Raw genomic sequence first — 27,817 nt, 5'->3', positions numbered from 1 at the left:
GTTAGATCCAAAAGGAGCGTCAATGCTAGCCATAGCCAAAGCATCAAGTAGTTCTCACCCAGTTCAAGCTTCGGAAGATGATAAAGAGTCATTAATCATAATTACTGGTCACCTCATATATACATATAGACACGATAAATGTCCCACAAAAAAAAAAAAAACTACCAAAAGTACCATAAAGTAACTGATCAGGCTAGTCTTTTTTAACTGCCCAACACACAAGTTTAACCTCAGCAACCTGTGGTGAATTATTCATTAAAGAAGAGGAAAAAGAAAAAGAAACATTTTCCGAGTTATCTTTCTCAAAAAAGTTTTCTGATCATGCAGTCCGAACCAGTCCAAGAAAGTTCCTCCAGCAAAAGATTCTTCCACTGATCAAAATCCGTAGCACTGGAACTGTGCATCTCCATAACTGCTCAGAAGCTTTCCCATTCCCACTGTTCCATTGTCTTCATGCAGTTCTTCAAGCTGGATATTCACACACATGATAAAACTTTCTTAGAAATGGAGTCATGTGTACAAGAAAAAACAAGTACAGAATATATTGCATAGTGAAATATTGTTTGCATCTAAAAATAAAAAAAGGTAAATTCAGACGAATGCTTAAAAACTCCGTTCCAAAAAAATAAAATAATTAACACATGAAAATGTGGAAATATGTTTTACCCAGGGATCATCTTCGTCTTCAATACTGGTTGAACATGCAGTCTTGGAAATCTCACTGGTTTCATCGTTGCGTGCAAACCTGCCACGTATACGGGGTCGGCTGTCGGCTAGTGTCTTGCGGCATGCATACTGGTCCCGACCAACAAAAAAAACGTAAAAACTAGACTCAATTATAGTTTAGATTAATGGAATAGATCATGTTAACGCAACTTTCTTCAAGAGTATTGCTATTAGATTCTTATGCTTTTGCTCAACTAAATTACAACCTTAATGGTCTTGCTGAAGTTCCTCTGGGTTCTTTTGGCTTTGTATTTGGAAATCTTCTCTTTTCTCTCTTCTGCACTGTAACGCCCTACTTTGATGTTTGCTTCCTCATTGAATGGGCTCTCCATAGCCAAAGGACTTGAGAAAGACCGGTGGGTGCCGGTGGCATGAGCTGCTTTACCACTCTGAAAAAGGAAGGAAAAGAAAACATAATTTGATTAGATATTTGATTGAAAAACAGAGGAAAGACAGATGAGAAAACATATATTTTAGATATAGTATAGGTGGTAATTCTGACCTGCAAATCTCCTGTGCTACAAGCCCTCCTCATTTGTCCACTAAAAAAGCTATTTTCCGGGGGGCTCAAGGCCTGGTTCTGAAAATTTGAGCATTCAATGAAAGAATCAAACCGAGGCTGATATAGAAAACCAGGCTTTCCATCGAAACAGTTACTACTATAGCTCCTCTGCATCAACTTAGCCACATTCTCAGCCCCACCGCTGTAACTGTGAGGAGCAAATGCCTGGTTGAAAGAAGACTCAAAGCCCATTTGAAATTCTTCAATTTTGACCTCCAAATCCTCCAAGCCAGACAAATTCCAAGACCCATTTGCCAAATCAGAACCATTTGGTAAACACTGCAAATGGGTGGTCTGGTAAAGGTTCAAACTCTCGAATTGATGGCTTGGTGAGGAAGAGAGGAGCGTAGAAGAATATTGGTCAAAGGAGTGGGATTCATTAACTGGATTTTGCTGGTTTTGGGTGTCTGGAATTGCCTGAAAAATATCAAGGGGTGAGTCGGGGAAGAAGGGAAGGTCTCCATCAGAGAAGACCATGTCTGAGTTTGAATGGCAGTAGAAAGGGTCATCAAAGTCATGATAGAAATCCGAAGACATTGAAACCACTCAAAAAGGAATAGGAAAAATTAAAGAAACTTCAAACAAGCAGTATTTGTTGCTAAACTAAAAAATAATAGCAGCAGTACGTATTTCTTTTCTCTTCTTCTTTCTTCGGTGGCTATTTTCTGATTTCTCTGGGTATTTGGCTCTGAAACTGCCACACAAAGCAAAACTGACACTTGGGTTCAGATTATTTATTGAAGAAGACTTGGGTTTACTAGAGCAACAAGACAAAGAAAAGCCATTTCCATTTCTTTCTCTCTCCAAATGAGATTTTCAAACATACGCACACAGAAGATAGAGTCCGCTGCCTCCGTCTCTGCATATATAAGAACGAAGAAGTTGTTATTTGCACTTTGCCTCTCGTACTTGTAGAATATTTCTAAGTAACCCCGATACTTTTTTGACTTTTTCTAAAAAACCAAGAGAAGTCAGAAGCCGTGATGGATCTAAAAGTTCAGTTCCCAAATTTGCCCCCCAACACTAACCGACCAATAATAAAGTGCCACGACGGCTGTCCGTCGTTGTTGAGAAATCTGTCGCTGGGGAAGGCTTTTTATTTTCTGATTATCGAGTTTTTCCTCTTCTTCCTCAATCCTTCGTCAAAGACCTAGAAGCTAGGGGTTCCTTTTGGTTGTGGCAAGAGCGAGAGTTGCTACGGACATGGCGTCGCAGGAGTACTTGGACAAGATGCAGCTACGCCAGAACTTCCGCAACCTCTGGCACTCCGATCTTATGGGCACTATTCAGGCTGACACTCCCTGTACTCTCACTCTCTCTATTCCTATTTTTTTTTTATTTGTATATGCGTGTGCATGCCTTTTGCTTTTTCTGATACGGTGTGAATGTGTTTGCAGATTGCTGCTTTGCATTGTGGTGGTAAGTGCTCTGGATCTGTCGTTTTGTATTATGGATCTAATTGTGTCGATGATTTCTAATCGGCTCACTCGGTTGTTGATGATTTCTTCTCGCAATTTATATTTTATTCCGTATTCGCTGAATCTTGGTTCGTATGTTTTAGAATTTTTGGTCTTTGAAAAAATTTCTAAATATCTGTTTGACTTATTCTGACATTGCTTGACTTTGTGGTTTTTTTGGTCTTTTTGTCCAATTTGAGTGGAATTTGACATCTGCTTTTTTTTTAATAGATTGGAATTTACTGATCATGAGTCATGACATTGAACAACCCTGTCATTGCTGTGGGGTGGGCAATTTCTTGGTATAATTTACGAGTGATTGTTCAGATTTTGTTTATTATGGTACAAATGGTCACTAGGAAATGTTTATAATCAATTCTCCTGAATCTGGAAATGTATCTGCATGACTGCTTCCTTTAGCTGTGAAGATTGAAGACGTTTTCTACACCATAGAACTTGAAACGAAAGCAGAGAATCTTTCTTTCAGGCATTTTTTTAACAAGTCTTAGTGATTTTGATACTGTGGGTGTTGTGAATATTTTATAGTTGGGGGTGTTAGAGACCGTCCTTCATCAAGCTAGGGTATGTTGACGTAAATGAAAAGTCAAGCAGCCTTGATATGTTTTTTTTTTTGACCCCTTGATATGTATGTTGGTTTGTATTAAAGTGGGATTTTTTAAAGAAAACGATTAACATATAATATGGCTAAGATAGAGACGGTTCAATATAAATTGAGTCCTAAGATGAAAAGTCAAATGGTGCCTTTATTTCCTATTATTTGGTACTTGGTTTTTTATATCAAATGTTCAGTTTTAATTTGTTTTTCTTTTAAAAACAAATTCTTCTCACTTTTTGAGATGTGAATTACTAATCAAATTTCTGTATTCAAGTTCTACTAGTGTATTATTCTCAATAGATTAAGTGGATAATTGATTTAATCTTTCTTGGTAAATAAATACTGATAAAAAAAAATCTTTCTTGGGAAATAATTGATCACAAATTGGATTTTGTTAGTTTTGAGTAATTTTATTTATTTATTTTTATTTCGCAAAAGCAACTGCTACGAGTTTTGTCGATGATATTATATAATCAATGTGTGGGTAAGAAAAAAAATCTACTATTTGTATGCAGTTTTGTGCTTCGACTGGTGTATTAGTTTTTTCTTGCAAAACTTTACTTATTATCTTTTTGGGCCAGTAATATCTGAATATTACCATGTTAGAGAAAATTTTCAAGAGTGAGACAACAGTTTTTTAAACCATCATCATTTAAAAATCTTAGTTTTTTTTTGAAATTAAATAGAAAATCAAATTCATCTTCACATACTGTGGATTGTTCAAACTTATTTAGAGGTAAAGAAATAGTATGATCTACTGTGTATATATGAAATATTCAATTTTAAATTAACCATTAATGCAACCATTCGGTGTAAGGTGTATGTGTTCGGCTTGTAAGTATGTTTCAAATCTTAATAAATTTAGAACAATGGAACCTAGTAGTGTGATGATTTGAATGCTGAACAAGAGCCAATTAAAATCATTGGCATTTGTGGAACAGAAAAAAGTTATTAATACTTAAATATCTAACTAAAAACGGCTTGTAAAAAATACTTAGAATAACTAAAAAGGAAAGGAAAAAATAAATTTATAATAGGTATAATGAAAGAGTAAGAGGAAATGTATAATTTTTGTGAACAAGAAATCAAGTGTGAAAGGTGCAGAGATTGTAGAATAGAATAAGAGATGAGAAGTTATGAAATGAAAGAAGAGCAAAAGGAAACTCCAAAAAAAAAAAAAGAGTTAGGTGAACTTTAGAGTCTTTAGTATCTTTAGTCCAGGTTTATCCCTTCTCTTTTTCCAGATGCCTTTGACCTCGTTTTGTCTAGCCATTTAACCGTCTCTCTTGTAATATCACATCAAGGCATTATCGGATTGAGTTAATGCTGATAAGTGATTGAATCATTTTTAATTTGGAATTAAACTACTTATAAAAAAAAAATGGATTTAAACTGAGTCACTAGCACAATATATCTACTAGGCATGCATATGCATCCCCTTGTATGCATGTTGGATAATATCCTTTGAAACAAGTGTTCTTTCTTTTTTTAAACATCACTGGTAGAACTGACTTATTTTGATTAATAGTGACATTGGGCTTGTATAATTTGGTATTGTTCACTTGCGAAAAATCACGATGATGGTGCTTCGCCGTTACTGGAGTCGCACTACTGGTGTTTGAGCTTCGCGGTTTTTTTTAGTGCTTTGTGATACTTTGTTTTAACGTTTGCTTGGCTGTGATGGAGTCGTGTCGTAACGTTATTATTGATTATAAGACTTTCAAGTTTAAGAAGGAAGATGATAGGTGGTGGAGAATCACGAGGAGTAGCTGTCGGGTCATTAAACATATCTCCATCAATCATGAAGCTTTGGCTTGGCTGGCTGTTCAGGTGAAGGAATGTACAGCTTTTGGGGCACCCTCTGAGTTTGTTAGAACTCGCAGAAGGGGGAACCAGGTCCTGGTGATGCAGAGACAACTCAACTCTCACAGTAGGTTCTTCACCTTGTTGGAGTTTGGGCGTGAGAGGAGGCGCGATCTGATAGCGGTACTGGTAGGGAGGAAGGGGGACGAATGGAGGAACTTCAGAGAGACCTTGAAGAAGCTGTTAGCTCCAATCTCTGTTTTGGGTGAGAAAAACAGAGGCAACGGAAGGCTGCCCCCACCTTCGACGACAGTGCTTAAGCCCTTCACACGATCATACAGAGAGGTGCTCGAGGTGCCTCGAGTAGCGAAAACAACAGAGGAGGCAGGCTCGGCAACAGGTACAGGAGGGTCTTTTTCTTTGGTGTTTGCTTAGAGTTGTAAGGAGAGTGGCAGGGCAGCGGTCGGGCTGAATGAGGAAATCCTTCTTCAGGCGTTGGCTGAGATGGAATTGCAAGTGGGTGTATTGTCTGAAAATATAAGTTGGCTGAAATGGTGCGTCAAGGGTAAGGCAGTTGGGGACAGGGGCTTGGGCTTGGGCTTGGGCTTGGGCTTGGGCTTGGGCCAATTCCTTTCGAGGCCTCTTCAAGTTGGGCAAGTATCGGGCCAGTTTAATGGGGTTGGGCTGAGCAAAGGCTTAGGCCCAACATGGGTATGGAGGGAGAAACATCGGGCCTCGCCCGATATATCGGTGCAAGGGTGTTGTCCCCTCACCACGTCGCCGATACGTGATCGGTTGGTCCCAGCTCCAGCACAAAAGGGTTGTCGGGACCACCCTAGTGGGTCGGTAACGGCAGATTGCCGGGGGGAGTGCGAGAACCTCGAGAAAGGAGAAGTTAGAGAAGTTTGATGGAAAGGGAGGTTTCTATGGGGAGACTAACACACCTATCCTGTCGGTTTTGGTTGGGGAGACCAGCACTCCTATCCCAAGGTTGGGGGAACTGCCCTTGAGGGGGGACCAACCTAGTTTTGGTGGGTGTCGGCAAGAGAAGTAGTTCTGAGTTGCTTTCGGATGAGATGCAGGAGGGGTGTTTTCCTGGGCTTACGGCGGCAGGGGAAGTGGAGTCTGTTCCTAATGAGCTGAGAAATTCTGCTGGTTACTCAGGGGAAGTGGGGTCTGAAATAGAGGGGAGAGTTGCGGGGGAAGAGGTGACTGATGAATTTTAAAGGGGCTTACGGATGGTGGTCTGTGAGGATAGGGGTGATCTGAACGAGTTGGGCAGTCCTACCCCGCTCTGTACTATTCATTCTAATCTAGCTCCTATCCCTACGGATTGGGTGCTAAAAAGGTGGCGGAGCTTCAAGAATTTTTGGGGATGAATTGCTCTTCTGGTGGCCATTGAATCTGGTCGATCAGCGGCAGTAAAGTCGGCTGCTAAAAAAGACAGAGAGTTGAAAAGATTAATGTGCTCTATAATTACAATAATAAGAAGGGTAGTGTTGGGAGGGAAAGACAGAAGGGGAGGGGGAGCAGTTTTTCTTATGAAGCCTAAAATCATATCGTGGAATGTTAGGGGGATTAACGATGCTAATAAGCGACTTCACATTCGTTCTCTTCTTTACAATTGGAAAGTTGATATTTTATGCCTCCAAGAGACTAAAGTTGAGCCATGTTGTCAAAAATGTTATCTAGAGTTTATGGGGTTGCTCATTTGGGGGATGGAGTTTCTTAGCCTCTTTGGGAGCTTCTGGAGGGGTTTTGTTGATGTGGGGTATGACAATGGTGGAATTAGTAGAGGATTGCATTGGGAATTATTCAGTGGCTGCCTCTTTTAAGAATATTGTGGATGGTTGGAGGTGGGCTCTTGTGGGGGTGTATGGGCCTAATATGGATAGAGATAGATGATTATTGTGGGAGTAGCTTGGGGAGTGCGTAATATCTGGTAATTACCTTGGGTTGTGTGTGGGGTTTTTAATGTGGTACGCTTTCCTTGTGAGAGGGTGGTGACTACTTCTTTGACACGGGCTATGGAAGACTTCTCAGAGCTGATTTTCAATCTCAATTTGATTGATCTTCCTCTAGTTGGGGGGTGGGTGTTACACTTGGTCTAATAGTAGAGGGGGGGTTAAGATTGGGCAGATTTCTAGTTTCACATTATCCGGATCTAATTCAAAAGCGTTTGCCACGGGTATGTTCGAATCATTTCCCTATTTTGCTAGATTGTAGCGGTATTCATGGGGGAATGAGATATTTCAAATTTGAAAATATGTGGCTCCAAACGGTTGGTTTTGAGGAGAAGGTGAGGAATTGGTGGGCCTTCTACTCTTTTCATGGTACTCCTAGCTTTATTGTGGCTTGTAAACTTAAAGCCCTCAAGTTGGAGTTGAAGAAGTGGAATATTGAGATTTTAGACATACTGATGAGCAAAAGAGTCTTCTGTGGAATGAGTTGAGCTCTCTATAAGAGGGGGAGGTAAACGATGAGTCTTTGTTGAGAAAAATTGAGGTGGTGTTCGAAATAGAAAGAGTTTTGTTGTTAGAAGAAATCTCTTGGCGGCAAAAATCTAGGATGACGTGATTGAAGGAGGGTGATAAATGTACTAAGTTCTTTCACAAAATGCAAAATTCCCACAGGTGCAATAATGTGATTGAGGTTATAAATTCTGGTACCACGGTGCATCAATCTCTAGCGGACATTCAAGCCCATATAGAGAATTATTATGAAGAGCTTCTTAAAGAGACGGAGGTGTGGCGTCCTAAATTGGATGGGTTACATTTTGAACAGTTGGATGGTAGTGCAACGAGTTTGTTAGAGAGACCTTTTGAGGAGTCCGAAGTGCTGCAGGTGGTGAGAGGTATGTTCAAAGATAAAGTTCCGGGTCCGGATGGTTTTTCTATGGCTTTCTTTCAAGCGTGTCGGGACATAGTGAAAGATGATGTGATGAGGGTCTTCCATGAATTTTATTTTTGCCACAAGTTTGAAAAGTCCCTTAATGCTACTTGTATTGCACTCATCCCGAAGTTAGTAGGTGCCATTGAGTTGAAAGATTTCCGTCCCATCAGTCTGGTAGGCGGGATTTATAAAATCATTTCAAAGGTGTTAGCTAATCGAATGAGTTTAGTGATGGATAAAATCATTTCCAAGCCTCAAAATGCCTTTGTACGTGGTTGGAAAATTTTAGACTCAGTTTTGGTAGTGAATGAGTGCTTGGACAGTCGGTTGAGGGCTGGTATTCCGGGAATTCTTTGCAAGTTGGATATGGAAAATGCTTACAATCATGTGTGCTGGGATTTTTTGATATATATGCTGATGAGGTGTGGTTTCGGAGATAGGTGGTGCGGTTGGGTGAAACATTGTGTATCATCCGCTCGGTTTTCTGTTTTAGTTAATGGGCAACCTTGTGGATTCTTCCTGAGTTCGAGGGGCTTGAGACAAGGGCACCCGTTATCTCCCTTTCTCTTTGTTATAGTGATGGAGGCCCTGAGTCGTATGGTGGAGGCGGCGGTAAGGGGAGGCATTGCTGATTTTTCAGTGGGTAACTCCGATGCTTTTTCCATTTCCCATTTATTGTATGTGGATGACACTTTAATTTTCTGTGATGCTGACAGTGGACAGTTGCAAGCTTTAAAAGCTGCTCTTTTGTGTTTTGAAGCTGTCTCAGGACTTAAGGTGAATTTGGGAAAGTTGGAATTGGTCCTGGTAGGGGGGGTGGACAATATCAATCATCTAGCAGGTCTGTTGGGGTGCAAAGTGGCCTCTCTTCCTAAGAAATACCTCGGTCTTCCTTTGGGAGCCTCTTTCAAAGCAAAAAACATTTGGGATGGTGTTGTAGAGAAGGTAGAAAAAAGACTGGTGGTTTGGAAGCGGCTCTACTTATCAAAAGGGGGGAGACTTACCCTCATCAAAAGTACCCTCTCCAATCTTCTTACATACTTTCTATCCTTGTTCCCTTTACCGGTGGGAGTGGCCAATCGGATTGAGAAATTGTTTAGGGCTTTCTTGTGGGGTGGTATGGGGGAAGAACATAAATTTCATCTAGTGAGTTGGCAAAATGTGTGCTGTCCGAAGGAGTTGGGAGGCTTGGGGATGCGCAACTTGTCCTTGTTTAACAAAGCCCTCTTGGGGAAGTGGTTGTGGAGATTTCAATTGGAAGAGGACTCACTGTGGAGATTGGCTATTGATTGGAAGTATGGTTATGATTGGGGGGGTTGGTGTTCCAAGGAGGGCGGGGTACCTATGGTGTAAGCTGCCTTTGGAAATTTATTAGAAAGGGGTGGGAGGAGTTTGTAAAACACACTAATTTTTATTTGGTTTGATGTATGGTGTGGCGAGAGTGCTCTATTTATTGTTTTTCCAGGAGTTTTCAGATTGGCTGAAAATCAGCAGGCGGCTATTTCAGATGTAATGTGCCGTGCCAATGGGCATGTTCTGTGGAATATGATCTTATCCAGAAACGCACAGGACTTGGAAGTGGACGAAATTTCAGGTTTTTACACCCTTTTATATTCCAAGAAGATAGGAGGAAACGAGAGGGACAGAATGCTATGGAAACATTCGGGGCGAAATGTTTTTTTCTGTTAAGTCCTACAAAAAGCTGGCAGCCCATCGGCCCATTCGGTTTCGTTGGAAAGGTATTTGGAGAGTTCCTGCACCCCTTAAAAGTCGCATTTTTCGCTTGGACTGCTGCTTTGGGATAGATTTTGACAGCTGACAATCTAAGGAAACGCAGGATGATTGTGATGGAGTGGTGTTACATGTGTAAAAGCAACGACGAATCAATTGAGCACCTTTTCCTGTATTTTGAGGTGGCAAGGGAGTTATGGGCGGGTATTTTCAGCCGAGCTGGGTTGTCTTGGGTCATGCCTAAGAGTGTGGTGGAACTTTTAGCTTCTTGGAACAGGCATCATCATTGTTCCCAACTGGCAACGACATGGAGGATAGTTCCTTTGTGCCTATTGTGGTGTATATGGATGGAACGCAACGAGAGGTGCTTCAACAGCAAGGAGAGGAATGTGGGGGAATTATGGAACTTTTTTGTATTTTCTTTAGTTCAATGGTTGGCTGCTACTGTACTAAAGGGAGGGAATGTTCATGAGTTCTTGTTTTCTTTTCAGCTTTTTAGAATGTAATTAGGAGTCTCTTTTGTATACTTCCTGTGGACATGGGCAGTCTAGTTTCATTCAATCAATAAAATTTCTTTCAAAAAAAAAAACTTCTGAGTTTTAGACCAAGGACACCAAAAAAGGGCAAAGGCCATCCTGGAAACTGGGTTACCATTTATTTAAGAAGCACTGATATCAACACAAGACACTGATGTGATACTATACATATGCAGAAATATGACAATTCTAAAATGATTTGGATATGATAATTCGGGTGCGTGCTTGGGCTAATGCCTATTTCCTTTCTGAGTAAAACTTATTGATTACCTACAAAAATGTCTAATCAGTAAATTCTTATAAAAAAAGGGTTAGTCAGTAATTATTCTCTTTAGCACTTTCGAAGTCTCTGTGCTTCCTAGTTGTTTATATAGGTTGCCTGAAACATTGGTTAGGCATATGTCCATACTTTTGGAGTTGTTGCCTTTCAAATGTCTGTGTATTCCATTTGCTATGTTTATATGTGTAAATCAAGTTGACCCCTCCCCCCATTTCCCTCATTTCAGGAAAATGGAAAAACCCTACTTTTATGTCTAGATCTAAATCTTGATTACTGGTATTTTAACCTTCATTTTTGAATTCATGAGCTATTTACTTGTTATAGAAATTTTCCTCCATACAAGTACCTGTTTCTAGTTCTTAACTAGGTGTTTTCTCTTGTATGTGTCCCATGGATTTGGGCTACACCTATTATTTTTACCAATATAATTCCGTTTACCTTTAAAAAAGAGATGTTTCTTCCCTATAACACATAATTTACTTGGTTTAATTGTAGCGCGCCATGTGCATCATACTTGCTCCGCAAACGAGCTCTTTACGATGACATGTCAAGGTAATGGATTCTTTTGATTCCCCCTCTGACTCTGGTCTGAAAAACTGGACCTCTCGGTGTTAATGTATTGTCCTCTTATTTATTGTAGATATGTCTGCTGTGCTGGTTATATGCCCTGTAGCGGCAGGTGTGGGGAAAGTAAATGTCCTGAATTTTGCCTATGCACTGAGGTACAGATCTATTTGTTTTTGTTGGTGGAAATCGGAGTGGATATATAGTCAATGACTTCACATTCCTATATGGACGGTATTTGAGTCTCTGTCCCTTCTTAACTCCCAATTGACAAGTTAGATTAACCACCCATGAGAATATTGAAGGGATGGAATTTAGATTTTTCAAAACAGTCTGGCATTTTTCAATCAGAAATATGCCCTGTATGCACTGTATAAAGCTATTTAAGATTCTTTTTTTTTTTTGATCGGTAAACAAAATTTTATTGATCAAAAGGAGGCAAAAAGCCCAAGTATACGAGACATATACAAGAGCAATGCCTGTGCGTGCTAGTTTATAGATACAAGGAATTCATGAAAAGACATGCCATGGAAATCAATTACAATCGACCAATGAAGCAAAGTATTGAAAAATAAATTTCTAAGCTCTTCCATCGATCGCTCTTGATCTTCAAAGCTTCTTGCATTCCTCTCCCTCCAAATGCACCATCATAGACATATAGGTATCATTTTCCATATGGATGCAATTTGAGAGTTGTCCTGAATACCTCTCCACGAGGCTAGAAAGTCACATACCCCTTCCGGCATCATCCAAGCTAAACCCAATCGAGCAAAAACTTCATTCCACAAGATCTTGACAATCTCACAATGTAGTAAGAGATGATCAGTGGACTCGCCCCACTTCTTGCACATATAACACCAGTCCATAAGTATGATTCCACGTTTCCTCATATTGTCTATAGTAAGAATCTTTCCCAAAGAAGCTATCCAAACAAAAAAGGTTGCCTTTAGAGGTGCCCTTGTCCTTCATATGCTCTTCCATGAGAAGGATCGGGCTGAGGTGTGCATGGTCAAAGAATGGTAGAAAGAATGGACTGTGAAAACTTCCTTCTTGGAAGGGCGCTAATAAATCTTGTCTTCACCTTCCCCTAACACGTGAGTGGAGTACACCTGGTCAAAGAACACCGAAAATTCATCCATTTCCCAATCTTGTGCATCTCTATGGAAAGTATTGTTCCATTGTGGAAGACCATTGGAGATGAGAACTAAATCCGCTATTGATACCTCTTTTCTTCTTGCTAAGCCATAAACTTGAGGAAAAACTTCCTTGAGTGCCCGATCACCACACCATAAATCATGCCAAAATTTTACCTTCACTCCATTTCCAACTTTGAAACAAGTATGGCTGCATATGTGTCCCAACCTCTTCTAATATGTTTCCATAGCCCAACTCCATGAGGTCCACTTACCTCATTGGAACACCAACCTCCCCATGATTCTCCATGCCTCAAAGCAATTACGGTTCTCCACAAGGCCTCCCGTTCACTCCATTTAAGATTCATTAGAATTCATATAGTTGCTTGATTTACCTAGCTACCTGGAATCTTGGTTTTTTTGTGAAATATTTTGTTTACAGAGCAGTATAGCCTATTTCTTATTCAGTGGTCCAAACTTCAACTCACCTTAACCCCTATCAATGTGAGAGAATTGAGTCCATTACTTGAGGATGTTAGCAAAATATGAAGAGACGAAAGAGGAATGAGCAAAGGCATAGATTAAAATGATTGTCTTTTGTTTCTTCACGTGTAGATACATATGGGAAAGATCTTATCCATTTCATATTGATAGATACATATGGGAAAGATTTTATCCATTTCATATTGATATACAAACATATATATACACTACATACAATTGACACTTATACCTTTACACACTTGTACTAATTACAAACATGTCCTCTAACACTCCCTCTCAAGCTGGGGTATATATATCATATAAACCTAGTTTGAAACAAATAAGTTTTAACCGACTCCAACACAAAGACTTAGTAAACACATATGCGAGTTGATTGCCAGACTTCACAAAAGGTGTAGCAATGTCACCACTTAATATCTTATCTCGAATGAAGTGACAATCAATCTCTATATGTTTAGTCCTCTCATGGAATACAGGATTAGAGGCAATATGCACTGCGGCTTGATTATTACAAAATAATTGAAGAGAAGTAGGGGCTGGAAACCCAATTTCTTGAAGGAAGTGTTGCAACTATGCCAGCTCACTAGTAGTGTGAGCCATTGCCCTATATTCAGCTTCTGCACTAAATCGGGCTACTACTGCTTGTTTCTTACTCTTCCATGTAACCAAGTTACCTTCTACAAACGTACAATATCCAGTAGTAGATCTTCTATCTGAAGGGGATCCTACCCAATCAATATCTGAAAAGGCTTCAACCCCAAGATGTTCATTTGGTCAATACAGTAATCCAAGGCCAGGTGCTCACTTAAGATAACGAAGAATATGAATTACCGTATCCCAATGTGAGACCCTAGGCGTTTGTAAAAATTGACTTAGTACAATCACTGCATAAGAGATGTCTGGTCTAGTGATAGTAAGATAATTCAATTTCCCAACATGTATTTGATACCTACCTGGATCTCCAAACAACTCCCCTTCCTCTTTTAAGAATTTACGATTTGGGTCTTGGGGTGTCAATAGGTCGTGCACTCAGCATACTGAATTCTTCCAGAAGATTAAGTACATATTTCTTCTGAGATAGGTTGATACCCTTTTTAGATCTACTGACTTCAATTCCAAGGATATATCTAAGCTTGCCCAAGTCTTTTGTCTGAAACTGATCATGTAAACACTGTTTAAGCTTAGCAATTCCAGTAGTCACTTCCAGTAATTACAATGTCGTCCACATATATAACCAACAAAATGTGACCTGCATCACCATGTAGGTGAAATATCGAATGATCTGTTTGGCATTTATGGAGACCAAATGCCAATACAACATTAGAAAACTTCCCAATCCATGCTCGAGGAGATTGTTTCAAACCATATAATGCATTTTTTAACTTGCGTACAGTACCTCGATACTCCCCCTGAGCAACAAACCCAGGTGGTTGCTCTATATAAACTTCTTCATGCAAGTCGCCATGCAGAAATGCATTCTTAACATCCAGCTGAAATAAGGGTAAGTTTAAATTAGTAGCAAGAGTGATCAACACTCGAACAAAGGAGATTTTGGCAACCGGGGAGAAAGTCTCCTCGTAATCAATGCCATATGTTTTAGTGTAACTCTTAACAACCAAGCGGGCTTTCAGACGTTCCACAGAACCAACATGATGAAATTTGATTGTATTACCCATTTACAGCCAACATGTTGCTTATCAAGTGGTAATGGAACAAGATCCCATGTCTCATTATGGTGAAGGGCATCCATTTCATCTTTCATGGCTGTCCTCCATCCCAGATCAAATAAGGTATCCTGAACTGTCTTAAGAACATAAAGTTTTGAAAGTTGGGAGGTAAAACATGAAAATGAAGGAGATAAGGTATGATATGAGACAAATTGATTAATCGGATGTTGAGTAACACAAGATCGAGTACCTTTGCGGAGGGCAATAGGTAGAGAGTCTGAAATACTAGGTAACTCAGGATCCGAAGATGAAGACACGATTGGTGAAGGCATGGAAGTCGGTAGCTGCGAGCGACGTGAGTAAACCTGTAAAGGAATTGGGGGAGGGGGTGGAGATGGAGGACCGGCGATAGGAGGGGAAAGTGTAAGATTAGGTAATGGTAAAGGATCACATTTTACACTTGAAGCTATGTCAGAGAAATAGGGTATAGATTCAAAAAAGGTAACATCAACACTCTTGAAGTAGCGTCTAAGAACATGACTATAACAACGATATCCTTTTTGAGTCCGAGAATAACCAACAAAAAAACACTTGGTAGAACGTGGATCAAGCTTATCAAAACCTGGGCCAAGGTTATGAACATAGCAAACACACCTAAATTTTTTTGGAAAAAGGGTAAATGGTGGAGATGAAGGAAACAAGATGGAGAAAGGAGAGGAACCATCGAGAACTGATGAAGACATACGGTTAATAAGGTGACAAGCAGTAAGAACACCATCACTCCAAAATCGTTTAGGAACATGCATGTACAGTAAAAGTGCTCGGGTTACATCTAACAAATGACGATTTTTGCGTTCAGCCACCCCATTCTGTTGGGGTGTATAAGAACATGAAGTTTGATGAACAATTTATTTGCTATTTAAGTAAGTAACAAATGCACTAGATAGATATTCTCTAGCATTATCAGAACGCAAAATCTGAACACTTTTGTTAAATTGAGTTTTAATTTCTTTCCAGAACACTTTGAATATGGAAAGGAGTTTAGATCTTGCCTTCATCAGAAACACCCATGTCACACGAGAGTAGTCATCAATAAATGTGACAAAATACTGAAATGTATTTGATTCAATGTTGATTGGTCCCCATATATCAGAGTGAACCAATTCAAAAGGACTCGAGGCTCGTTTATCAACTTGAGGTATAAACGACATACGATGATGTTTACTAATTTGACATGCTTCACAAGGAAAGGGAGACACGTTTCCTAGATTCCTAACCTGACGCTTTAAAAGGGAAAGAGAGAGATGACCAAGATGACAATGCCATTCATAAGCAAATGATGTGGATGTAAGGGCTCGAGTGAGTGACTATTCAATATCAAGATAATACATGCCATCAGCTTCATGCCTCGTACCAATCTTGTTTTCCGTCTTGAGATCCTGAAAGACACATGAAGAGGGATAAAATGTTACTGAACATTGAAGACTTTTAGTAATTTTACTGATGGACAACAAACTAAAGGGACAACTAGGAGCATATAAAACAGATAACAAGGATATAGAGTCGGTGAGTTTAGTGGATCCAATGTCTGTAACTTTAGCAAGAGAACCATTAGCGTGTATCACTTTTTGGAGATGTTACAGTATCTAACTTAGATAAGACAGAGAACAGACCAGTCAGATGTTCATTAGCTCCTGAATCAGTGATCCACGGATCTTGAGTGGACGAGGCAAGACATGTGGATGCTATACCTGAGTGGGTAAGAGTAGCTGTGGAGGATGAAGTCTGTGTGTGACCCAAAAGTCACTTATACTCATCTTTCGATATACTAATCATACTTGAGTTAGAGCTAGTTGACTGTGATGTAGCATCTTGGCAAATGGCTTGATTAGCAGACCCAGATGATCTACCATGTAGATCCCAACAATAGTCCACCGAATGGTTAGTGCGACCACAATGGATGCACTTATGAGATTCTCGACCTCGAGTGCGATTACCTTTGACATCACGTCCCCCACGTGCAGCTCTACAACCTTGACTTCCATACCCACCAGGATCAACATAAGAGGTAACTGCATCATATAACTGTGACTCAAATTAGTTGTCATATTCGAGAAACTCCACACAATATCTAAGAAAAAACACAATTCAACTTGAAAAATCCGAGAAACACAATCTGAAAATGTAGATACTTAGCCCAAGTACCCGAAAAACAACTTGAATACCACAATTTCGGTCCTATATCGGTCTGTATCAGCCTGAATCGGTCTGTTTTGGATCTGAATCAGGATGTTTCGGGTCTATATTGGGCTGAACCGGCCTGTTTCGGGTCTGTATTGGCTGTGTTTTGGGTCTGGACCGGTACCGGTTTAAAACTAAGCTGAAACAAGAATAAGCCATCCTAAACGAGGATAAGAATACCGTATACGTGTTACCAAACATGTGTTATTTCGGATAGGAATACACTCTTGTTTTGGCTATTCAAAATCAAGGATTGGATAACTTATACCTGCAGCCAAACACTCTGGGCTTCAACCTTTTGCCGGTGACGGAGGCCCTTCCTGGTAGCGACAACGATGCTAGTAACCACAGACAAGGCCGACGAGTCCACCCTTGGTGCCCAGTACCGGAGAAGCCGGAGAGTGGCCGGAAACCACTTCAAACACTACTGAGATCTATCCAACGTACACTACGCTCTGATACCATGTAGATACATATGGGAAAGATCTTATCCATTTCATATTGATGCACAAACATATCTATACACTACATACAATTGACACTTATACCCTCACACACTTATACTAATTACAAACATGTCTTCTAACAACATGAAACTAAGGATGATGCTTGGGGAACTTTTGCTTCAATTTCTGGCTTGTTCAATGGCTTTTGAGTATGAGTTGAACTTTCCTTCATTTGCTTTTTGAAGAAACATATTTATTGTTGATACTTTCTTGCAATAATTCCTGCATTGAGCTCTGTAATGGCTGATGGCATGGTGTAGAGATTGGTAAAGTGCTAGAGCAAATTGATACTTCCTTTGAAGATTATAATCGAAGCTTTAAAATGGTGATTTTATGCCCCCCCAAAAGGTTATTATAATTCTTGCATTGGATACTCATAAACTCTCTCTGATAACTGTTGCTTAATTTTTTTTGCTTCCATATGGAAGCTCTGTGAAATACGTGTTCGTTTGTATAAATTAAACCTGATTGTTTATATAAGCAATATAAGATCCATTGCCTAGTACCCTTATTTAATTATGGCGCATGTTTCTCTCACAGAGGTGACTAGAGCAGCGGACTCTGTTTATGATGCATCATCTGAAATTTATGATCCCTTTTAGTTTTCTCAGTTCTTGCTTGATGGCAATATGCTCTGCCCACTGTCAGTTATTGCTATTGATGAATGGGAACACCTCAAAAGTGATTAATAAAATCTTTAGAACTAGTCATTCAAGGAGTGGATATTAATAGATTGAGGTTTGCATTACGTTTCAACGATATTTTAACTTTTGCAGCAGACTCATACTCTTATAGAGCTTCTGTTCTCGGAATTAATGGTTTTATATTGTGTTTATCCCCCAGGTTTTTCTCTGTTTTGGAAATTCAGTGGCCTCAACCCGGTTTTTGTTACAAGATCAATTTAACATTCAGACAACACAATGTGATAATTGCATCATTGTAATCTCTCTCTCTCTCTCTCTCTCTCTCCCCCCCCCAAAAAAAAACAAACATCTCTCTCATTTGCAACTCTTTATACATGTTTCCTCCTGTTTTCAGGGTTTCATGTTCTGTTTACAACAAATTGCATGCATCTTTTCCATCGTTGCAATGATAGTTGGGAGTGAGGAAATTCAAGAGGCTTCTCAATTGTTATCTTGTTTGGCGGACATGGTGTACTGCACGTAAGACTTTCTTTCCATTTTTTTCTCCTGAACATCTCAGTCAACGTGGCCTGAAATAACTTACCGAGTTGATTATTTTCTTTTTTAGGGTATGCGCATGTATGCAGGTATGGAGCGAGAAAGTGATACTTGCAAGAGGGAAAACATGGTCTGTACTTGAATGAAATGTCATTATGTCTAACTTGGGTTATTTGCAGACACAACACAAGATAGAAATGGACAAGCGAGATGGCAAGTTTGGGCCTCAACCAGTAATGGCAGTACCCCCCATGCAACAGATGTCTCGTATCGACCAGCCTTTTCCTCCATCGGTTGGGTATCCACCACAACCAGCATATGGACAGCCCTATGGTTATCCGCCGCCGCCTCAGGCTCAACAAGGCTATCCAGCTGCTTATCCTCCTCCTGCTTACCCACCTCCTGGCTATCCCCGGTGATTTTGTTACAACATTACAAGTTGAATTGCAATTTCAGTCGATTTTTAGCTGTTACTTGCCGGGTTTTAGGTAACGAACTGTAAAAAGCTCCAATTTGTGCATGGACCAGAATACATCTGTGATCTGGCCCATGGCCCGGCGCACTTGTTCTGATGTTTACTTGCTTGTAAGTGATGTGAATGGTGACATGTTCGTGTGTGATTTGGATTGTAATTGTTATTTTGCCCATTTGACAACAAAAGTTTGAAACAAGTCCTCGTCGTCCCTATACTTTGTCTTACGACCTTTGCCTTTATAATTGATGTTTGTATAGACTTATTTATTGGACATGAGCATATATCATCGTAGGGTTCTGCCACACATCATTTTACACCACACATGTTTTATTTTTTTTATAATTTTTCTTTTATTTTATTCCTATTAAATTAATTGAGTTCTTCTACTCATCATCCATATATTATATACTTGTTAAGGGAAAAAAAATAAAAAGATAAAAAATCTTGTGTATTGTGTGGTGTAAGGATGATGTGTAGAATTATTCTATCAACTTGTTAGCCAAGATGGACTGAGTTGTGACATCACTCAGTTTCTCTTGTGCTGGAAACTAAAATCCTTTTTTTTTTTTTTTTGTATTAAATGGCATGAAATGCATTTCCTCTTTCCCTATGAGTTGTGACATCACTCAGTTTCTCCTGCACTGGAAATTAAAAACTTTCATTTTGTTTTTGGGTAATAAATGGCATGAAATACATTTCCTCTTTCCCTCTAAATTTGGTTACTTATTTAATTTTTTTACTTTATTCCTTATTACGAGTCTAGGACGTGGGGTTATTGTTCTAAACTCTGCTGATGATTTTATATGTAAAGTCAAAAGTGACCATTTTAGGTTAACGACTCTCTGTGATTAATAAATAGAAAGGTAATTCATTCAGGAGAAGATGGCTTGTTAGCTTGGACAAAGGCTATAGTCTCCTATCAGAGCACTTTTCCCCGCGAAACGACTACACGCTGTTCAGAATGCTGGAGGAACTGTATTCATTACTGAGCTGATAGTATGATACGGTACCTTCTCTTATACGTCGTAGATGTATTAAATACATTTCGTAGATCCATGTGCTTTTTAATAAATTTTAAATTATAATCTACTCTCCCCTCCGAATCCGACGGTCATTGTGGACTGCATTTCAGTTCGGTATGTTCAATACGTATATATTGTGTGTATATGTGTATATATATATATATATATATGTATTGGTATGGGTTTATTTATTTTCTTCCATCTGTATGTCCTTCATACTTCTTTATATTTTATAATATTCTAGCATGCATGCATGTGAGCCCCTAGAGCAATTGTTCAACAGGGTAAAAAAAAAGGTAGCGTTACTGAAAAATTCCTGTAAATGCATTCGTTTCTCTTGTCTCTGTCCTGTTAAGATTAAGAGATTATAGAATTAGTAATTCAAGAGGCATTGATTATTGGTCAAAAGATGAGAAAATAAAAGGATAGACTGACTATATGTCAATTTTTTTGTACTAATCCTCAGCTTCCACGGTTCCATCACTCTCTATATACCTGCTGATCTGTGTTTCCGATGACTGATGTTTTCTCTCATTATCTCATGATGTGGTAATAAATGATTGAATATTTAATATATTTTACTTATCTATCTATCATTTGAAGTTACGGTAAAAAAATATTAAAAGAATGACTAATATTATTCTTCTACAAAATCTGTCTTCATATCAACATCTCTTTTCTACCAAAGGTTACGTATACTCTGTCTTTGAATAACCTTGACAGCATCCTATAAATGCATCTCGACGTGCTTTAATTCCTTACAATAAAGTTTTCTATTTGTGGAGTTTTCAACCATTATTTTCAGATGGTTGTAACGGTACCACTTACTTCTGTACTTATTAATGATAAAGTTCAGCTGATTGGAAGAATATGTTAAATTTACGTTATGTTTCTTTGAATACGTGCTCAAGGACTAGATGGATGAAATTGGAGGAAACAATTTGCTCACTTTTTAATTTGGAGCTATGCCTGACGTTGTATGTTGGGAACTCTAACGTTTGATATGACCGATGTCTTTATCATGGACATTGATGTATATGGCTTATTTTCTATTTTTGGGAAAATAATGCTAGAATAATGGTATGGTTGCTATCTTATTATTATTTTTTTATTATTTTTTTTATATTTGATTTTTTTTAATTTTACTTAATGATTAAGGAAGTGTGTAATAGTAAAGTTATATATTTTTTTAATTTTTTCTTAGTGATTAAAGATGTTAAAAAAATACTTAAAAGAAAATGATAAAAAAAAAAAAAAAAACTTGAAATACCTTTTGGTAGTAGATGAGTAGAAATAGGATAGTAATTTTATCACTACCCAATTATGTGCTATACTATTTGAACCTTTTTTTCTTGTATTGGGTCATATTTGAAAACGAAGGAATTTTTTTTTTTTTTTTAAATTTCTTCCTATCAATTAAAACAACATACATTGATTTTCACAACAAAATTCACAATTCAAAATTCAAAAAAGTTTCCATGAAACTTCTCTTCCAAAACATATTGTGAATGGTTATCATAATTTTTTCAAACTTCAACGAGAAAAACTCTACAAAAATTTTTCAATAGAGAAATGTTTTAGGCATAAAGTTATTATACATAAATATAAAATAATATGTGTACTTAATATAATACGTCAGATTGTATAATTATTTTTATTGTAAATTATATTTAATATATCACATGAAATCACGTTAGTTTATGACTCTACTTTTATAAAAAGATTTTGTGGCTATAGCATTACTCTTCCCAATGTACATAGTTTTATTGATCACACCATTTTTTTTTTAAAAAAAAAATCGTTTAAATATATCTTTAAATTTTTTCTAAGATTTTCAAGAAAAAATCCAGTCCAAACATCACACAATCAAAATTCAAAACCATTTTCATATTTTCACAAAGAGTCCTGCTAGTGTGCTGCTCAGTTTTGATTGTTGGGCGTACCCGCTAGCACAAAATCACTTTTTATTTTTATCTTCTTTTTTTTTTTTTTATATTTTTAAATATATTTAAATGTCTTTAAAAAATAAAAAAATGTATCAATACATTAAAAATCAATTTCTTAATCATTAAGTAAAAAAATAAATAAATACATGAACAGTCAAAATGAAGAGGTAAACTTAAACGACATACTAGAATTTTCCTTTCACAGACACGTTTTCATGCAGTATTTTTATTTTATTCCCAAGACTACTACCATGGAGGTGTTCTAGATAGTTCAACGTTATCTACATTATCGAAAATTTGAACGACCATTAGGGACCATCTAGATTAAGGGCTGGCGGAGCAAAAATCCAATTCCTTTCCTCTTCCTAATAAAAGGACATCTTACTATTTCAACCTAATATTATAGCATCTGACCAAGTTATTCCATCACTCTTTCATCATTCTAAGACCACGTACACGCTTACCTGTAATTTGTATCTATTCTGCTTGCTATCTTGAATGAAAATGGTCAAGCTGTGGCAGAAAATTAAACCTAATCAAACGTGTACATCTAGAAGGATTAGGTATTAAATTCGAGCAACATCGGTCGGGATTCTCAAACCGTGTGGGCTCGCTCGTCCTTATGAAAGCTGAATCCCTACGGCATTATGTTTGCTGAATTATGAGAAATTATATTTAACAGCCTACATGACACATCTCTATTTTTTTTTTATTATTTTTTTCTTCAGCATGTGTGTGGTGTAAAACTGCGAAATAGAAAAACTCTTTATCTTCTTTTTTTATTTGAGTGGGGGGAGAGGAGTTTTGAACTCCAGACATCTCTTTTGGAGGTTAGATGTTATGTCAATCAGACCACATACCTTTAGTAGAAAAAATCTTTTATCTAAAGACAAGGGAAAGAATACAAATCTAAAGATAAATACTTTGACCATAAAAAAATTCATAAAAGTAAACTCATAAACTAGCGTGACTTGATATAAGAGAAATACTTTAGTCATAAAGTAATTATACAAAAGTAATACTGAGGTAGTTTGTCAAATTGTAAAGTTACTTTTATTATAAAACAGATATGACGGATCACATCCAGCTATGTCGACTTTAGATTCTAGAGTCACTTTTATTGTAAAGTAGATCTAACATATCTTATAAAATTATGTTAGATCTAACACATCAAATGTGCACCTCAAATATACACACCAGTACATATTTGGGATGCACATTAACCGTTACAAATTCACTAATAATCATTTTCTTAACCATTACGAAAATATATACACACACATTAATGGGCACATTAAAGAGTCATAGTAGAATTTTCCAAAAACATAAGTATGGACTCGTCCAACGGGGCATGACAAATGCTTTCCACATACAAAAAAAAAAGTTCTTTTTGTGAAATTATTTTCATTATATAAACATATAATTTGGGATGTTCACCAAATAGAATTTTCTTAATATGGCATGTCTCCCTCCGGCCGATCAAGCCATGGTTATAATATTTACACGCAAAAAAAAAAATAAATAAATAAAAAGTTTTGTTTTGGGGTTGGTACAAATTAGGATTAAAGGAACTCCTTGTGCAATTTGGAATATAGTGTAGAAAAAGAAATGATAGATTATTCATGCCGGCAATATTCATAATTAATGCACTTCACTCGACCTGTTCAATTCATGTTATGCTACGACTAAAAAACAAACAAAGAGAAAAACAAAACTCACGTCAAACAGTATACATTAATTAAAATCATGGGATTCTTAAGTAAAGTCTGATAAATTTATGACGTGTTACTCCCCTAATACTACTGCTCAACCGAGTGGTATCTTGATCAAAGTTCTTGTTCAAAATCACAGTTCATCTATTTCTTTCCGGCTGGCTGCCGCTGCTAAGATGCATTGATGCAACACTGTCCCCCACAACCACAAGCAAAGTTTTCAAAGCCATTTAAGACAGTTTCTGTCGTCCGTGACCCATAATTTTTATCCAGGTTTGGCCGCATACAACCCCATGTCACCCTCAAATTCTAAATCACCTATTGCATTGACACTCCTAATGCCAAGCCAAACGCCACCTCCACCAATCTTGTCATATCCCCCACGCATGCATCCAAAGAAGTAATCGTTCATGAACCATCCCAGTTTCACCAAAACCCCACATTATTAGTCGATTATGTCCAATCAAATAATCCCAGTAATTTTAGATGCAAAACTACTAGGTAAAATAATATATATCGCCATTTTTTGCCAAAATTCAATATACCCAGCAAAGAAACTATACAAAATCATCTAAATTTCTGATATTTTACTTTTTGAAATTTTGAAAAAAAAAAGAGATCATCTTTCGTATGTACACAGATGAACCATCTCAAACAGCCAAAACCACAACTCTTATCCTGCTCTTTGGATTTTTGGTTTTTGATAAACTGAGAGGTACTACCAACCAGTAAGATGGGAATAGTCGCCGTAAAATTCAGGGATCCCAGAAGCAGCCCAGAGTCTCTCGTTAATAGTTCCTTGCATATCATCCGGAATAAAGGGTGTTCGGCACAGAGGGCACGTCTTCTGCTCGTACCCCATCCAACGGTCGAGGCAGCCCTTATGGAAGATGTGGCGGCAGTTGGTGAGCCTGCGGATCTCGTCCTGGGACTCGAACTCGTACAGGCAGACGGCGCAGGACTCCGGCGGGTCCACCAGGTCCGAGAACCTCACCACCGGAAGGATTTCCCGGATCAGAACAGCCGACACGGAGTGGAATTCAGGGATTCGGTCAGGCGTGTCGGGCCACGAAATGTCGGGCTCCAGAAAATCCCCGAGACCCAGATAGCGAAATATGGTGGAGATGAACTTTCTGAGGAAACCCAGAACGGAAAGCGTGTGGAGAAAGAGCTTCGGGAGGAGAAGCTCCGTGTAGCCCACCGGAAAACCCATGGAACAGATAGAGCAAGAGAGAGAAAGTCTTGAGCGTCGTGTACGGTAGTAGGGGACTCTGTTTCTGTGTCTTTGCAGCTAACAGAGACGGAGAGATTAAGGTATGGTTATGGAGAGGGAAAGGAGGAAGAAAGAGATCGAGAGTCTTATAAAGAGGAGTGGGAGAAGTTCAAATGTCAATAATGGGTCTGAGGTTTGTGTGGAATGACAAGCGAAGGGACATGAGAATATGATTGCGGTGGTGAGAGACTTGTTTTTTTGTGGAGTTTCGGTTTATGTTACTGTTCACTACTGTCTTATTCACAGGCTTTTACAGGTGTGAATTCAGCAACACCTTGTGAATCAATATACATAGAAGATAGAATAGATTATAGCCGTTACTTCTGGAGGATCTGTTAGTCTTTACAGATAGGATTGAATCCTGGTTTAAGTTTTTATTTTACTTGTGGCTGTGATTTTTGTGGTTTTGGATACGAATGTTAATCTGTTGTATAAACAATATATGATTTGTCTCTCTTTGGCTTTCCAAATTTTGGTATACGTATATGGTCTGATACTTCATCGATGCATTTGAAATTAAAAGGAAAAAAAAAAAAAAAAAAAAAAAACAGAGACCCGTTTGGAATTTAAGGTAGAAAAGGCAAAATCCTCCAGGCTTATCAAGGAAACGAAGGGAGGGGAGGGGGGGTGGATAAAAAAAACATAATGATAGTCAAAGTTGAATGAATGCTCAGCATGTTTGATTGCTATGTGAATTATTGTCCTCAATAATGCATATGGTTTCAATAAAACTACAAATACAAATGGCTGGTATCAGAGTCTTTGGAAATTAAATTTTTGAAATACATGTTGATTTTACGTGATATTAAAGTAGAGATTCTAAATTCGAATTATGACTCTACACTTTATATCATTTAATTAAATATTCTATATGTTAGACCACGCATTGAGAGAGTCTGGATCACATGTGAGGTGAGTGTTAAGAATATAATACAAATGATTAAATCTATTTTTTTCCATCAACATTGGTGCGCCGTGCGCGTATTGATATATAAATCCGTTTACAACCAGATTTTTTCATTAAATATTGTAGGAGTTCATGATGTGTCTCTCTCTCTCTAGAACTGGATCATCCAAATCGATTAGACAATAGAAGAAGGTCTGTTTCGAAAATCAATTTGACAAGAACGAATCAATTAATTATTAGGGATCAATCAGGGAGTAATGGGCCAAAAGGGTGGGGAAAAAGGAGAGCCATTGTTTTGAAACGTCCTAGACATGAAGTGGGTGTTGATGGTTACACCACGCATTCTCTTCGGTCCCTTTGGAAGCCCACAAGACTTGTTACACATACACTAAAAAACAGAGTACCGGAAAAGAACAGAGTAGTTATGGCTAGTGGGTGGGTGATATCTTGTTTTCTTTTGGCATATCATATATGGTGTCATTGTCCATTCTTAAATCTCCAGTCCGGGCTCCCACTAACATATCAAATGGCCGATTTGGGACATTCTTTAACTCTCTCCATCTCTCACTCGCAAACACATTTTACGCTTTGTTCTTGTTTGGGTTGAATTTGCATGGAAAAATGTTATTCCCAATTAACCAACTTCTGATTACATGTTGATTTGAGTGCTAACTTGCTTCATAAAAAAATTCGGTTACAAACGTGTAGTCATATGCTATGGTTTTGAACCAATCAACTGATCATTCGTTGAGATGTAATAAATGCCATTGAAGACAGATAACAAGGGAGGGAAGACAGAGAGTATTGGGTAAAGGCAAGGGAGGCCCGGCCAACCAGCCAAGCAGGATAGGTTATGGGAACTTGGGGCAAAAGGAGTCATGGAAGGCGTGGCGAAATGTGAACACAAAATGGGTAGGGGCTGGGCAGAGGCATGTTCACCATGGCAGCACCAATGCCCGATTACCAAGTTGCTCTGACACGTGTCTGATAAGGCCACGGCATCATTGGCCCACCCAAAAACAAACAAACACATAGGCTATACAGTCTTTCACTCTTTCAGGTCCCCCACCCCTATATATATATATTTCACAGGCAGCTGGGGGTGGGGCTAAGGGGGGCAACCCATGCACGCACCCAACCCCGACCGCCAGGACCAGATTTCTGACCAGTCTCCACCACCTCTGTTCCCTTCTTTTGTCTCATCCTTTGTCTCTCTGCTAATGCCGTGGAGTCCCAATCCGAATCCCAATCACTTTGTTCATTATTTTATGCTGACCAATTGGCCCACTGTATTTGTTGAAGTATGGTGCTGTTTACTTCTTGTTTTCATTTTATGAATTGAGATGGGTTTTTGATGTGTAGTTTTATACTCTAATGGTCCATTCAATTGAAGCACCTTTCATGCATGCATGTGTTCACATAATTTATCATCTCTTGGGTCATGCAATATTCATGATGCACACGTTTACCTTGGGCTACCTCAAATAAAACCAACTTTCCAATGGATAGGAAAAGAAAAAACAAAACAAAACAAAACTGAAATGAGGCATGGGTTTGAGCTCACTGGCATTAATTTTGTCGCTATAAGGATCAGACGATGAACAGGTGATCAGCCAGCTAAATCCAACCATGATTTGTTTTTAATCCCAGGTGTAGTCACAATATCTTAAGCCCAAAGAGATTCCACTTTTCATATTTAATGCGTTTAGTTCTGAGCTTGGGGCTTGTTTTCTACTTGATTCGCCTACACATTTTACGCCGAAAGACATGCATGATTTGTACGCCATTAGCTCCCTAAAATTTAAAATCAGAAATTGCCTGCCATTATGTTGAACCAAAGATTCCAACTTGTCTACTTATTATTAAGTAAAGATCAAATTCTACCCAACCTTGCTTGTCAGATATTGTCCAGTACCCTTGGTGACAATGGCCAAGAAACTCCTGAGGAAATACTTGATGATAGCAGAAATTAGCAGCAACTTGCATTGTAAATTAAGCAAAAGAAATGGTTTTCTGGGTCGTGCTTAATTTCACATGTGAGAGCACGTTGATCATCGTTGCCTCATTGGTGATATAGACTGAC

The 27,817-nt window shown here is 38.4% G+C and overlaps 3 protein-coding genes across 3 annotated transcripts; 1 reads left to right on the top strand and 2 right to left on the bottom strand.

Moving 5' to 3' along the window:
• Positions 1 to 102: 102 nt before the first annotated feature.
• LOC109014521 (zinc finger protein CONSTANS-LIKE 2-like) lies at positions 103 to 2,076 on the bottom strand. Its single transcript, XM_018997019.2, has 4 exons — positions 1,229 to 2,076; positions 933 to 1,115; positions 667 to 795; positions 103 to 468 (listed from the first exon to the last, which is right to left on the bottom strand). Exons 1-4 carry the CDS (start codon positions 1,823 to 1,825, stop codon positions 376 to 378), a joined length of 1,002 nt encoding a protein of 333 aa, XP_018852564.1. The 5' UTR covers positions 1,826 to 2,076; the 3' UTR covers positions 103 to 375.
• Positions 2,077 to 2,383: 307 nt separating this feature from the next.
• LOC109014493 lies at positions 2,384 to 19,147 on the top strand. Its single transcript, XM_018996985.2, has 8 exons — positions 2,384 to 2,591; positions 2,686 to 2,707; positions 11,099 to 11,155; positions 11,244 to 11,325; positions 18,062 to 18,157; positions 18,257 to 18,381; positions 18,470 to 18,488; positions 18,579 to 19,147. The coding sequence occupies exons 1-8, from the start codon at positions 2,492 to 2,494 to the stop codon at positions 18,816 to 18,818; spliced, it is 741 nt and encodes a 246-aa protein (XP_018852530.1). The 5' UTR covers positions 2,384 to 2,491; the 3' UTR covers positions 18,819 to 19,147.
• A 4,965-nt stretch (positions 19,148 to 24,112) lies between these two features.
• On the bottom strand, positions 24,113 to 25,198 carry LOC109014495 (E3 ubiquitin-protein ligase RHA1B-like). Its single transcript, XM_018996986.2, has one exon. It carries the CDS (start codon positions 24,765 to 24,767, stop codon positions 24,273 to 24,275), a length of 495 nt encoding a protein of 164 aa, XP_018852531.1. The 5' UTR covers positions 24,768 to 25,198; the 3' UTR covers positions 24,113 to 24,272.
• Between the last annotated feature and the right edge of the window lie 2,619 nt (positions 25,199 to 27,817).

Source organism: Juglans regia, chromosome 2, assembly GCF_001411555.2.
Source record: "Juglans regia cultivar Chandler chromosome 2, Walnut 2.0, whole genome shotgun sequence".
NCBI classification, from domain to species: Eukaryota; Viridiplantae; Streptophyta; class Magnoliopsida; order Fagales; family Juglandaceae; genus Juglans; species Juglans regia.
Note: the sequence above shows the minus strand (reverse complement) of the source record. Positions and strands in the feature narration are given on the sequence as shown.